This window comes from Phoenix dactylifera, chromosome 3 (genome assembly GCF_051530095.1).
Source record: "Phoenix dactylifera cultivar Ajwa chromosome 3, Ajwa_hap1_PhDact_Kaust_v1.1, whole genome shotgun sequence".
NCBI lineage: Eukaryota > Viridiplantae > Streptophyta > Magnoliopsida > Arecales > Arecaceae > Phoenix > Phoenix dactylifera.
The window spans coordinates 3,728,662-3,741,773 of NC_143192.1; the positions used below are offsets into that span (position 1 = coordinate 3,728,662).

Sequence of the window (13,112 nt, forward strand, 5' to 3'; positions counted from 1 at the left end):
ATTGTAATGCATCAAAAAAATCCACTTAATTCTTATATAACATTTTTTTGGGCGACAATATAATTAAGCGAAAAGGTGATTGTTTTTGAAATAAAAGAAGTTACTAAATTTGAACCATGAGAGAGATGCGTTGAAATGTCACCTAGATATAATTTCAAATAGGTACGTCGATGTTTGAAGATTATTTGTAGCATATAAGTTATAGAGAATGGTTATATGTAATATTAGAAGATTTGGTGATGTAAAACTTCCTCTCCGGCTCAAAACAATTTCCAAGATACCATTATCTTATCTTCTAGCATGCGGACACCCCTACAAGGAGGGCCAGAACATGATCTAGAGAGGCCGTGGAGTCGCTATTGGCTCATTAAAGAAAGAAAAAAAAATGAAAAAAAGGCAAGGCAAAGGTTTGATAATGGTGGTCAATGAGCCTCGAGCCTCAATAAGAGTTGGGTGTACTGTTGGGGAAGGTTTGAAGGTCAAGGCACTCCTTTAATCCTGGACAAAAAAAGTCTAGGCCTAGAATTTAGGGGCTTTGATAGTGATGGGCTCTACAAGGGGTTAGGGTTACAGATCTTGGACCATATCAACATACCTAAATGCCTTAAAAATAAAAATATAGCATAGATTGATCCACGAGGATTATCAGATTTGACGTGGATCACTCTGGCCACTACAGAAGGATTGGATAGAATCTAGAAGTGAGATTTGCTACATTGGCAAGCCGAATTGCTTGCCAAAGTTCTAGAGGCCATACTTGCTTAGATTGTATCTATTTGAGGTGCTCTCTTTATGAAATCTAGTATTCTTTCAAGCTCTATGACATTGCTCCCTAAATGATCAAGGCTAACTTCTATTGTTTGGATTTTGAAACGAGTTGGTTAAGTAAAACTTTTTTTTTTAGGGATACTTCGATTGTGCATATCTTCCAATTTAGGAATAATTAAATGAAGTAGCTAGAGACAAAGTTGAAGTTGAAGTGGAGATCTACCTCATGTAGGATTTTAGGAATAATTAAGCATCATCTCTGCTTCTCGGCTTTGTTTCGTTTTTGCATTTGTTTCTCCTCATGGCAATTATAGCATTCATCCAAAGAAAGGGAGGGCAAATCTCACCTGAAGATTTTATTTAGAAGATCAAATCAATGCGTTTTTCTGTTTCCTAAGCATCATCTCTGCTTCTCGGCTTTGTTTCGTTTTTGCATTTGTTTCTCCTCATGGCAATTATAGCGTTCATCCAAAGAAAGGGAGGGCAAATCTCACCTGAAGATTTTATTTAGAAGATCAAATCAAGGCGTTTTTCTGTTTCCTAAGCATCATCTCTGCTTCTCGCCTTTGTTTCGTTTTTGCATTTGTTTCTCCTCATGGCAATTATAGCATTCATCCAAAGAAAGGGAGGGCAAATCTCACCTGCAGATTTTATTTAGAAGATCAAATCAAGGCGTTTTTCTGTTTCCTAAGCATCATCTCTGCTTCTCGCTTTTGTTTTGTTTTTGCGTTTGTTTCTCCTCATGGCAATTATAGCATTCATCCAAAGAAAGGGAGGGCAAATCTCACCTGCAGATTTTATTTAGAAGATCAAATCAAGGCGTTTTTCTGTTTCATAAGCATCATCTCTGCTTCTCGGCTTTGTTTCGTTTTTGCGTTTGTTTCTCCTCATGGCAATTATAGCATTCATCCAAAGAAAGGGAGGGCAAATCTCACCTGAAGATTTTATTTAGAAGATCAAATCAAGGCGTTTTTCTGTTTCTTAAGCATCATCTCTGCTTCTCGGCTTTGTTTCGTTTTTGCATTTGTTTCTCCTCATGGCAATTATAGCATTCATCCAAAGAAAGGGAGGGCAAATCTCACCTGAAGATTTTATTTAGAAGATCAAATCAAGGCGTTTTTCTGTTTCCTAAGCATCATCTCTGCTTCTTGCCTTTGTTTCGTTTTTGCATTTGTTTCTCCTCATGGCAATTATAGCATTCATCCAAAGAAAGGGAGGGCAAATCTCACCTGAAGATTTTATTTAGAAGATCAAATCAAGGCGTTTTTCTGTTTCCTAAGCATCATCTCTGCTTCTCGGCTTTGTTTCGTTTTTGCATTTGTTTCTCCTCATGGCAATTATAGCATTCATCCAAAGAAAGGGAGGGCAAATCTCACCTGAAGATTTTATTTAGAAGATCAAATCAAGGCGTTTTTCTGTTTCCTAAGCATCATCTCTGCTTCTCGGCTTTGTTTCGTTTTTGCATTTGTTTCTCCTCATGGCAATTATAGCATTCATCCAAAGAAAGGGAGGGCAAATCTCACCTGAAGATTTTATTTAGAAGATCAAATCAAGGCGTTTTTCTGTTTCCTAAGCATCATCTCTGCTTCTCGTCTTTGTTTCGTTTTTGCATTTGTTTCTCCACATGGCAATTATAGCATTCATCCAAAGAAAGGGAGGGCAAATCTCATCTGAAGATTTTATTTAGAAGATCAAATCAAGGCGTTTTTCTGTTTCCTAAGCATCATCTCTGCTTCTCGCCTTTGTTTCGTTTTTGCATTTGTTTCTCCTCATGGCAATTATAGCATTCATCCAAAGAAAGGGAGGGCAAATCTCACCTGAAGATTTTATTTAGAAGATCAAATCAAGGCGTTTTTCTGTTTCCTAAGCATCATCTCTGCTTCTCGTCTTTGTTTTGTTTTTGCATTTGTTTCTCCTCATGGCAATTATAGCATTCATCCAAAGAAAGGGAGGGCAAATCTCACCTGAAGATTTTATTTAGAAGATCAAATCAAGGCGTTTTTCTGTTTCCTAAGCATCATCTCTGCTTCTCGCCTTTGTTTCGTTTTTGCATTTGTTTCTCCTCATGGCAATTATAGCATTAATCCAAAGAAAGGGAGGGCAAATCTCACCTGAAGATTTTATTTAGAAGATCAAATCAAGGCATTATAAAAAAAAAGGAAAGAACAGAAGGAGCGATAAGAAAACAAAATATGAAAATATGGGGAAACAAAGAAAAAATTATAATCAAGATAAGAAGTTTGCTTGACACCCAAAGGATTAAAGTGGAAATATCGATCCTTATTAGATGTTCGAAGATTTGATTGTTCCGCTCCTTCCACCACATCCAAAGGATTGTAAAAGTAAGAGAGGCCATCTCCATTTGTAGGTCCAAGCTATAACGCCCCAATGGTGAGCAAATAGATTCAACATCTGATGGGTTGTAGTAGAAGTTGAAGTATCCATTTATGGTTCTCCAAACTTGTTAGGAGAGTGGGCAATTGAGAACAATATGTTTATGTATTTCTTGGTCAGCATTGCATGGGACTCATTGATTTGGCATAGGTCATTTGCACTTTGCTAAGTTGTCTAGTAAGGTGAAGAGGATTTCTTTGTGAGGTAATCATAATTTCAGGATTTGCCTTGCCCAAAAGTAGGAGAGACCACCTGAATTTAGGAATTTGTAGTAGGAATTCATAGTAAAAGTATTGGTGGTGGTCTATTTGGAAGAATAGGTATGAGATTCTACCATGTTGATGGAGTCCAACAGATAGTAGTGCAGCTTTGAGTGCTCATTCTGGATAAATTGATCCAATGGCATGTTGACTAGATGGCTTGAGGGGAGATATTTGAGTCCCTGATTTGCTTTGATCCTTTGACAGGAGAATCCCAAGCAAAGGCAAAGAAGGGAAGTTGGTGGCAATGGTAGTACTGGAGGGGAGCTAGGGATCTTACCAAACTCTAAGGTGAACACCATTCCCTAATTTAATTTGCAAGCTGCATAGGAAGCTATTAAAGCATTGCAGCATAACTTTCCAAAAATGGGATGCAAGAACTTCTAGACTCTTGGAGGTGAAGAATGGAGAACTTATTGCGTAATAATAAAGGTTGGAAATGTCCAAGCCATGCCCCTAAGCGAGCCCATCCTAAATTATTTTGTCAACCTTCAGGCTGGGCTTAGATCCAAAAATTTTGGGTTTTTCTGGATGGGAGCTGGGTGCAATTCTTGGTGGCCGAAATGAAGGAAAGTGTTTGGAAGAAGGAGAGACTAAGGACACGCATTCCTATTTTCTAAGAGTGGGATTTTAGAAGGAAATTCCTTAATTGTGGGCGTGGGAATTAGTTTAGGAAGTTTACTTGCTTATGGAGTATTTTATTTTAGGAAGTCTGGTTTTAGTATACTCCTTGATTTAAGGAGGATTACTTGTCTTTAATTTAGGAAATTTGAAATTGAAATTTGAATTGTCCATTAATTTAGAAAGTTGTTGAGGTCTTTAGGAGGTCCTTTAAATATTTGCCTCTTATATTTTGTATGGACATTTTTGTATCAATGAAAAAACTTGAAACACTTTGCTCAAACTTTGTCTTGAAATAGTTTAGATGCTAACCCAAGTTAGTCCTAGCTCTATCTATCATTTTTTCTTGATTTTAGGTGCTGCCTTGAGGTAGTCCTTGAATCACCAACCACCCAACATGCGAATTATACTTAATTTTTCTATATACCAAAAGAGAGGCTTCCATCACCCTACCATGGTCCTCCACTGCCCTACTTCCCTCCTCTCCTCTTCTTAATTAATCTCATGGGTAACTGCCCCATTCTTTGCATCTTCCCTCCTCTCCTCTTCTTAATTAATCTCATGGGTAACTGCCCCATTCTTTGCATCTTCCCTCCTCTCCTCTTCTTAATTAATCTCATGGGTAACTGCCCCATTCTTTGCATCTTTAGGGCTCGTTTGGTTCGCGGGAAGTATTTTCCCTCCTAGGAATATGATTCCTGGGAATCAGATTCCTAGGAAGAGGATACCTAGGAAAGTACTTTTGGCATGTTTGGTTAACCATGGGAAAGTGACAAATTTCCAAAGTGCTTATGTTTGGTTGACCATCCACTTTCCTAAGAAAGTTATGTATAATTCCTATTATGCCCTTAATAAAAATTAGGTCTTTAATGCCTCTTTAATGCTTCTTTAATGCTGAAGGGTCTTTTTGGGAAAAAATAAAAAAGGAGTGATTCCCACCTCATGGGAAAGTAACTTTCCCATGTTTCTCATGGAAAAGACTTTCCCATGAAATGTGGGAATCATATTCCCATGGGAATACAACTTTCCCATCTCTCTCCTTTGAAAACTCCAACCAAACAAGAGGTATTTCATTACTTTCCCGTTGACCACACTTTCCCCCCTCCTTTTCCTGCGAACCAAACGAGCCCTTAAGCATTAGCTGTAGCCCTACCAATTCGCTCTCCAACTCCTCCAGCGAGAGCCCAGCTGAAAATGTACACGAGCCCTAATTCTAAGCCCAACCTGATCTAAAAATTCTTAGGCCTACCCCATAGTCTGATCCGAAGTTGGCCCAGCTCGACGGGCCTCAGGATGGCTCGAGCCGAGTTCCAGCTTTACATAATATTTCTCCAAAATCAAATTCTGCCGAGGTCACTAGGTTTGTTGTAAAAGTCGCCATCTCCACTTACTCAAAAAGCATCATTGCCAGTTTTGCCTTCACGTTTAGGTTTGTAGCTTTATTTTTAGAGTTGCTTAGAAAGAAGCCTCCAGATAATATAGTCTGAACAGTATATGAGCCAAGAGGATAAGGAGAAGAGAAACATGAAAAATTATGGTAATATAGGTACAACCGCGTTGACGAGGACTAAATGTCCTACCGTAAAAAAAGAACTTTCCATCGAGCAAGCTTGTGATCAACTAGGTCTACTCACAGAGGAAGACAAATGATGACTTTGAGTAATTAATATTTTGCCCTAGGAACAGCTCAAAAGCATAATGAAAGAACTGTATACTAGCATTTAACTAAACTATTGCTCATAGAAGGAGATGATGCCTTTGGAGTGATTACACCCACTTCCTAGGCCTCGTAAAAAAAGAAACAAGGAATATGACCATCTAGAAGGAAAAGGGTGAGGGCCCAGTCCATTGACCGGTCCATGGTCCAGCACAATTATTAAGGCATGACCCCCCCTAAAAAAAAGAAAAGTCACGTGATTGGCACGTGACGTAAATGAGGAGGACTCTCAATGGGAGTCCGACTCCTCCCCGAGTCCGGCGAAAGGAAGAATTCCCAGGGCACGCTAGATTCCGGTGAACCCAAGGAATCGATCTATAAAATCCCTCTTCCCTTTCCTTCGAGCACCTCGCCGTCGAGTTCCAAGCAACCACTGTTTGATTCTCTTCCTCCTTGCAGCATCGCAGTCACCGTGCTCGTCGGGGAGTGCAGCCGAGTACCTCGCCAGAGTTGACCGCCATTGACGGCCTGATTAGATCTACCGGCCGTCGGATTTGGCTATGAGAGGTCCCCCTGTTTTAAATTTTTCTCCCCTGTTCCGGTGTGGATCCATCATTATTTGGGGCCAAGGGTCCTGTCGGAGCTCTAATGGGGTTCTCGTCCACCTCCATGACCTGAGGTAGAGCCATTATCGGCCGGTGAGCTCCGTTCTTCTCCTTTTTTTTGAGTCGATCTAAGGTTGGTTTTCCTTGTTTTCTCCCCATCACCGGCCACCGTGGTCGATGTTGTTGCTGCCATGATCGTTGCCGGAGCCGGCCGGAGCTGCTGCCGTCGGGGGTGGCCGCCGTGGGGGCAGCCGCCGTGACGGTTCTCTCTCTTAGATGGTTCTCTCTCTTACTTTCTATCTCCTTCTCTGTCCTGCTCTCTCTCTCTCTCTCGTGTTTCTCTCTCTTTATCATGACCCTTGGAGGATTACCAGGATAGCATCGTGCAATCAGGGACCCTGAACGAGTATTGGTACTGGTTGCATGACCAGGGGCTCCGAGGGCACGCAATACATAATTATTCAATTTATCAACTGAATAATATTGGGACATGAGTCATCATGTATATAAACTATTTTGTGCATCAGTTATTTTGTTTTGTATGGTATATGATGACTTCTTATTATATATTTATTTGTTAAGTATATATAGATCTTTATGAAAGAGTGTATTATGTATTACGATTTTTGTGAACTTTGGTACTTGCGTGTTTCGAATTTTGTAAAAGAGTATGATGTTTAGTTATACTCAGATAACAAGCATGTAATTGAATTATGGGTTGTGGTACTCAGGACTAGCCACGCTGTTGATGCCCCGCCATGGGTCAGAAAAGTGGGACTTGTTGATACTTCGCCACATGCTGGAAATATAGTATTATTGATGCCCCCGTCACAAGTTTGAAACATGGTACAGTTGATGCCCCGCTATGGGGCAGAAATATGGTTATGGTAGTATAGAATTGAGAATCTAAATATTATCAATCCGATATACTAATTTGAAATATTTATTTTATGTGATTATTGCATTAGAATGATATGTGTTTGCTATGCTCATTTTGTGATTATAGTATTTTGTGGCATGAAATTTATATAAAAATGATTTGATATTTCTCTCATTTGTTATTATAAAGGTGTGGATATGCGGAAATTTTTATTGGGCTAGAAAAGCTCAAAAGGGTGGGTCTGGAGTCCAAGCTTTAGAGCCATAAGTTAGTTTATTTTCTGATATTGATGAACATCAAAAAAATTTGTAGTTGAGCAAGTTGGTTATATTTAGTCGAATAAATTGCTCATTAACAGCTGATTTAAACTTATGGAATTATTGAAATTTGATTATCTTAAACCTTGCATGGTGTTTGAGACATCGCTGTAGGGTTCATGTGGCCGTATCACGCGGTCGACTCAGATAACGGGTTTAGGGCAGGACAAAAGAGAGGGAAATGGGAGGTCCAGTTATATATGGATGGTTACGATGATGAGTTAAGCAAGGTCTAAGTCCATTGTTCAGAGAGTACAAAGATTATTAGGATAGCCTTGATCCAACCGCACAAATGAGGTTTAGCTTTTCCAAGATGGTGAACTGAAAATAACAATTCACCTTATCAAAGGCCTCTTCAAATCTAGTTTAAGCAGTGCCCCTTCATCCTTTTGGGATTTGCAGCGGTTGATGGTCTCTTGTGCAGTGACAAAACTATCAAGAATGAATCTCTCACGCAGAAAAGCACTTTGGGAAGTGCTGATAATATTATAGATTACACGTACCCTTCAGACGGTTGGCTAGCACTTTGGAAATGATTTGGACGATGCCATTAATAAGCATAGTCGATGCTCGTTTTGTTGTATGAGGACGTAAGAGTAGTTTAAATGACTGGGATTCACCAAGCCCTCCAAAGAACTATGAGATAGAGAGTTGAAGGCAGCAACTTTGGTCCGCCTTGATGGCCGACCAAATGGTCAAAGTGGAACCCATCAGGGCATTGGCCTTTATCTTTACCCAACTCGGAGACTGATTGCCCGGTCTCTTCTTCAGAAAAAATTATCATCTAACGAAGAAACGTCAGGGTTCCGTGGATGTAGTTATGACAACTATGATCTCAATTAGGGCTTGTTTGGTTCGCGGAAGGAGTATGATTATTGGAAAGCAGATTCCTAGGAAGAGAATACTTAGGAAAGTACTTTCGGCATGTTTGGTTGACAATGGAAAAGTAACAAATTCACAAAGTGTTTATGTTTGGTTGACAATCTACTTTTCTGGAAAAGTTATGTATAATTTCTATTATACCCTTAATAAAAATTAGGTTTTTAATGTCTCTTTAATGCTTCTTTAATGCTGAAGGGTTTTTTTGGGAAAAAAATAAAAATGGAGTGATTTCCGCCTCATGGGAAAGTAACTTTCCCATGTTTCTCATGGGAAAGACTTTTCCATGAAATGTGAGAATCATATTCCCATGGGAATACAACTTTCCCATCTCTCTTTTTTGAAAACTCCAACCAAATAAAAGGCATCTCACTACTTTCTCATTGACCACACTTTCCCCCTTCTTTTCCCGCGAACCAAACGAGCCATAAATGTAGGAATCATATTCCCATGGCAATACAACTTTTCCGTCTCTCTCCTGTAAAAACTCCAACCAAACAAGAGGCATCTTATTACTTTTCCGTTGACCACACTTTCTCCCCTTCTTTTGCCGCGAACCAAACGAGCCCTTAGTGTTGTTTACAGTCTTCCCCATTCTCTCCTAATTGGTTTTTTTTTTTGGCTGAAAGCGGAAGTCTTATACATAACGTGTACGGATATAGATAATAAAATCAACAAACAATACATCATGGAGAGCAGTAGGTAACTCTGGCTTTTCCTCTCATAGGTGGTCCTCTAAGTGGTTAGCAATAAAAGAAGCTACTCAATTTGCCGTCCCATTAATCTCTTTAAACACATGTTTTGCTTGAAGCACCAGTCCATCAAAAATCATGGTCCAGAAATCTCTCACCAGCAGATGGTGATTGGTTTCTCTTCAAAAAAGAAATCAAGAGTATTGATAGCTCCTTATAATCTGGCTGAAGCATCACAATGACGCTAAAATTTTCTCCAAATGATATGTTTCTAGTGTTATCGAAGATGAAAAGATGCTAGTAGCAGCCAACTTGCAGTACACGCGTTATAAATTGAAAAAGTGGGAAGCAGCTAAGAGTTCCGATCGCCTTTAATAAGTTAGGAAGCGACTGGATACACCAACTAACACGTGTATCCTAACTTAAAATCATTCAATACCTACGGTTGGCTGATGGACATGGACCCAATGCATGCAGTCCGCGAGAGACGTAATTAAACCATCGCCCGAAATTTCAAGCAGCCAGAGTGGCTTTTTTTTTTTTGACCTTTGGGTGTTTCTCCAGGTGTCAACAGTTCAAGCTGATGACCCACCCATCAGCCCGAATTTAATTGCACCAACACCAACAGCAAACCATCAACCAAGAAGCGAGACAGAGAGACGGATACTTGTACGCATCTAAGACCGTTGGGATTTTAATTTCCTCTCTTTCCCGGTAGTTGAGCGCTCCCCCGCCCCCTTCGCAAAGTACTCTCATTAATAGGCGACCAGCCCCACCTATCCATCCATCCAGCCCTCTTGTAGCCCAGCTGCCTCTTGACCTCGCGGCCACGCCTTCTTTCCTCTCTCTTTGTCATTCATAAACGCACCCTGCAGCTTCGTTTTGAACAAACTAAGGCGTTTCGCTTCCTATAGATATATCCTCTGATGTTCTCCCCTTCTCAACTTCTCTATATTCGATACTCTCTCCATTGGCGAGGATGGAGGTGACTGAGCCTTCTGTGATGGACCGAGAACAGCTGACCGCCGAGATGGACTTCAGTGACTCGTCGATCGTCATCAAAATCCGCCGCCGCCTTCCCGACTTCCTCCAGTCGGTGAAGCTCAAGTATGTGAAGCTCGGCATTCGCTACACCAACCCCTATGCCTTCCTCTCGGTTCCTCTCCTGGCCCTGGCGGCCACCTCCTTGCTCCGGCTCGACCGCATGCTGACCATGCCGGCGCAGCTCTCTGTCGACCTCGCGACCTGCCTCGTTTCATCTGCCGTCATGGCAGTCCTCCTCGCCGCCTACTACTTCCAGCGGCCGCGCCCTGTCTACCTCATCGACTTCGCGTGCTACAAGCCGGATGACAAGCACAAGATCTCCAAGGAGGGGTTCCTCGAGATGACGGAGAGCACGGGGAGCTTCACGGCGGAGTCCCTCGACTTCCAGACCAAGATCGCCAAGCGGTCCGGGCTCGGGGACGAGACGTACCTCCCGCCGGGCATTCAGGCGCGGCCCCCCAGGCTGTGCCTGGCCGAGGCCCGCCTCGAGGCGGAGGCCGTCATGTTCGGCTGCCTCGACGCACTCTTCAAGACAACCGGCATCGACCCGCGGCGCGACGTCCGAATTCTCATCGTGAACTGCAGCCTCTTCAACCCGACCCCATCACTAACGGCCATGATCGTCAACCACTACAGGATGAGGGAGGATATCAAGAGCTTCAACCTCGGCGGAATGGGGTGCAGCGCCGGACTGATATCTATCGACCTAGCGAAAGACCTGCTGCAGGCCAACCCGGATTCGTACGCCATCGTGGTGAGCACGGAGAATATTACACTGAACTGGTACTTCGGCAACGACCGGTCGATGCTGCTGTCCAACTGTATCTTCCGCATGGGCGGCGCGGCGGTGCTGCTCTCGAACCGGAGAAGCGACGCGGGGCAGGCCAAGTACCGGCTGGTGCACACGGTGCGGACGCACAAGGGGGCCAACGACGGGTGCTATGGCTGCGTGTACCAGCGTGAGGACGGGAACGGGGCGGTCGGGGTGTCGCTGGCGAGGGAGCTGATGGCGGTGGCCGGCGACGCGCTGAAGACGAACATCACGACGCTGGGGCCCTTGGTGCTGCCTCTGTCGGAGCAGCTCAAGTTTCTGACGACGCTGGTGGCGCGGAGAGTGTTTCGGCTCAGGGGGGTCCGGCCATACATCCCAGACTTCCGGCGAGCGTTCGAGCATTTCTGCGTGCATGCCGGGGGAAGGGCGGTGCTTGAGGAGGTGCAGAAGAACTTGGGGCTGGGGGAGCGGGACATGGAGCCGTCGAGGAGCGTCCTGCATCGGTTCGGGAACACGAGCAGCAGCTCCCTATGGTACGAGCTCGCGTACGCGGAGGCCAAGGGGAGGGTGGCGAGCGGGGACAGGGTGTGGCAGATTGGGTTCGGGTCAGGGTTCAAGTGCAACAGCGCGGTTTGGCTGGCGATCCGGGACGTGCCGCCGGTGGGAAGCGCCGTCGGCGGCCGCCGTGGAGGCGGGTGCAACCCTTGGGCCGACTGCATTGATAGCTACCCGGTTAAATGACACGCTGGCTGTGACCTACCATCTACTGCTGTAATGTTGGGAAAGGCAAGAACATAAGTTAATTGCCTTTTACTTGTTTATTTTTTATTTTCCTTTTTTCAGCTTTCACATAATAGCTGTGCTAGGCTGTAAACGTGTGGCTCATTCAATACGATGTTTAGTGAAAGGAAGCTTGAAGTTATAATATAGATGAGATTGTTTGATTTATGGCATGTTTAATGAAATTAAAGCAAGCTTGAAGTTAGCTAGAGATGGCATTGCTCTACTCATATTATTGCTTGTTAGTTCCACTTCCATCCAGAGCTAACCAGAGCGAAAGGAATAAGGAACTCAGAAGACTCGTTTGGTCCGCAAAAAAAAGAGGGGAAAAGTATGGTCAACAAAAAATTTTAAAAAATATTTTTTGTTTGGTTGGAATTTTTTCTTTTAAAAAAAGATAAAAAAGTAGCATTCCCATTGAAATAAGATTTCCATATTTTATAAAAAAAAACTTATGAGGAATATGAAAAAGCTACTTTCCCACTAGTTGGGAATTGAGGTCTTTTTTTTTTCAAAAGTACTTTTTTTTTTGATAGCAGCAGTACGCCCCTGAAAGTTGTGGCAGTCAGAGCTTTATTGCATGCTTCAGAGTTCACCACTGCTGCTGAGATTTCACCCTCTAGCCTGGCCAGGGACATCTGGCCCCCCCTCCTGCTCTTGTAGTGCCCGGGTTTGTGTGCGTATCTTGGGTGCCCCCACCCCCTGGCTTCCTGAAGGTAAATTTTGATGGCAGTGTGGCGGACGATGAGAGATGTGGAGGTGCAGCTTTTGTCATCAGAGATCATGAGTCCAGACTAGTGGTGGCAGGAGGTCAGCGGATCTTCGATACCTCGGTGGTGTGTGTTGAGCTCAGAGCGGCCTGGGAGGGCATCTTCTTTGCCTATCGGACCTTGGGTGTAGATCAGCTTATTCTTGAGGGTAACTCAGCTACGGTGATCGACTGGATCTAGGGCCGGGGGCGTGCGGGGAAGGGTAGGCCATTGCTTCTCGATATTTGCAGACTGCTGTAGGTGTGTGTTAACCATCAGGCCACACATACCTACAGAGAAGCGAATGGAACAGCTGATTGGGTTGCCTCCTATGCAACCCACCACTCTGGTGATTTTGTGTGGTTGGGGGGTGATAGATTGCCGGTTTCTTTTTCTGCCTTGTTGTTTTCTGATTTTCTTGGTCGTGTCCACACCCGTAGAGTGTGAACTGCCGTTGTACCAAAAAAAAGTACTCTTAAGCCATCAAAATCTATAGGTAAAATCTTTCTCTTTATCAAGAGCATAATAGGTATTTCATATAAGTTTTCTAGAAAAGTAGATGCTCAACCAAATATAAGCCATTTTAGAATGTGCTATTATTTCATGATAAACTAAATATGCCAAAACTATTTTTTCAGGCTTCATATTTTTAGGAATCATCTTCACAGGAAAAACATTCCAATGAGAAAAAATT

General features: G+C 43.0%; 1 protein-coding gene across 1 annotated transcript; it reads left to right on the plus strand.

Moving 5' to 3' along the window:
* Positions 1–9,841: 9,841 nt before the first annotated feature.
* On the plus strand, positions 9,842–11,837 carry LOC103722923 (3-ketoacyl-CoA synthase 1). Its single transcript, XM_008813657.6, has one exon. It carries the CDS (start codon positions 10,053–10,055, stop codon positions 11,628–11,630), a length of 1,578 nt encoding a protein of 525 aa, XP_008811879.2. The 5' UTR covers positions 9,842–10,052; the 3' UTR covers positions 11,631–11,837.
* The last annotated feature ends 1,275 nt before the right edge of the window (positions 11,838–13,112 follow it).

Excerpts from the sequence above, each read along its gene's own strand:
- LOC103722923 (XM_008813657.6), top strand. The coding sequence starts at position 10,053 with ATGGAGGTGACTGAGCCTTCTGTGATGGACCGAGAACAGCTGACCGCC.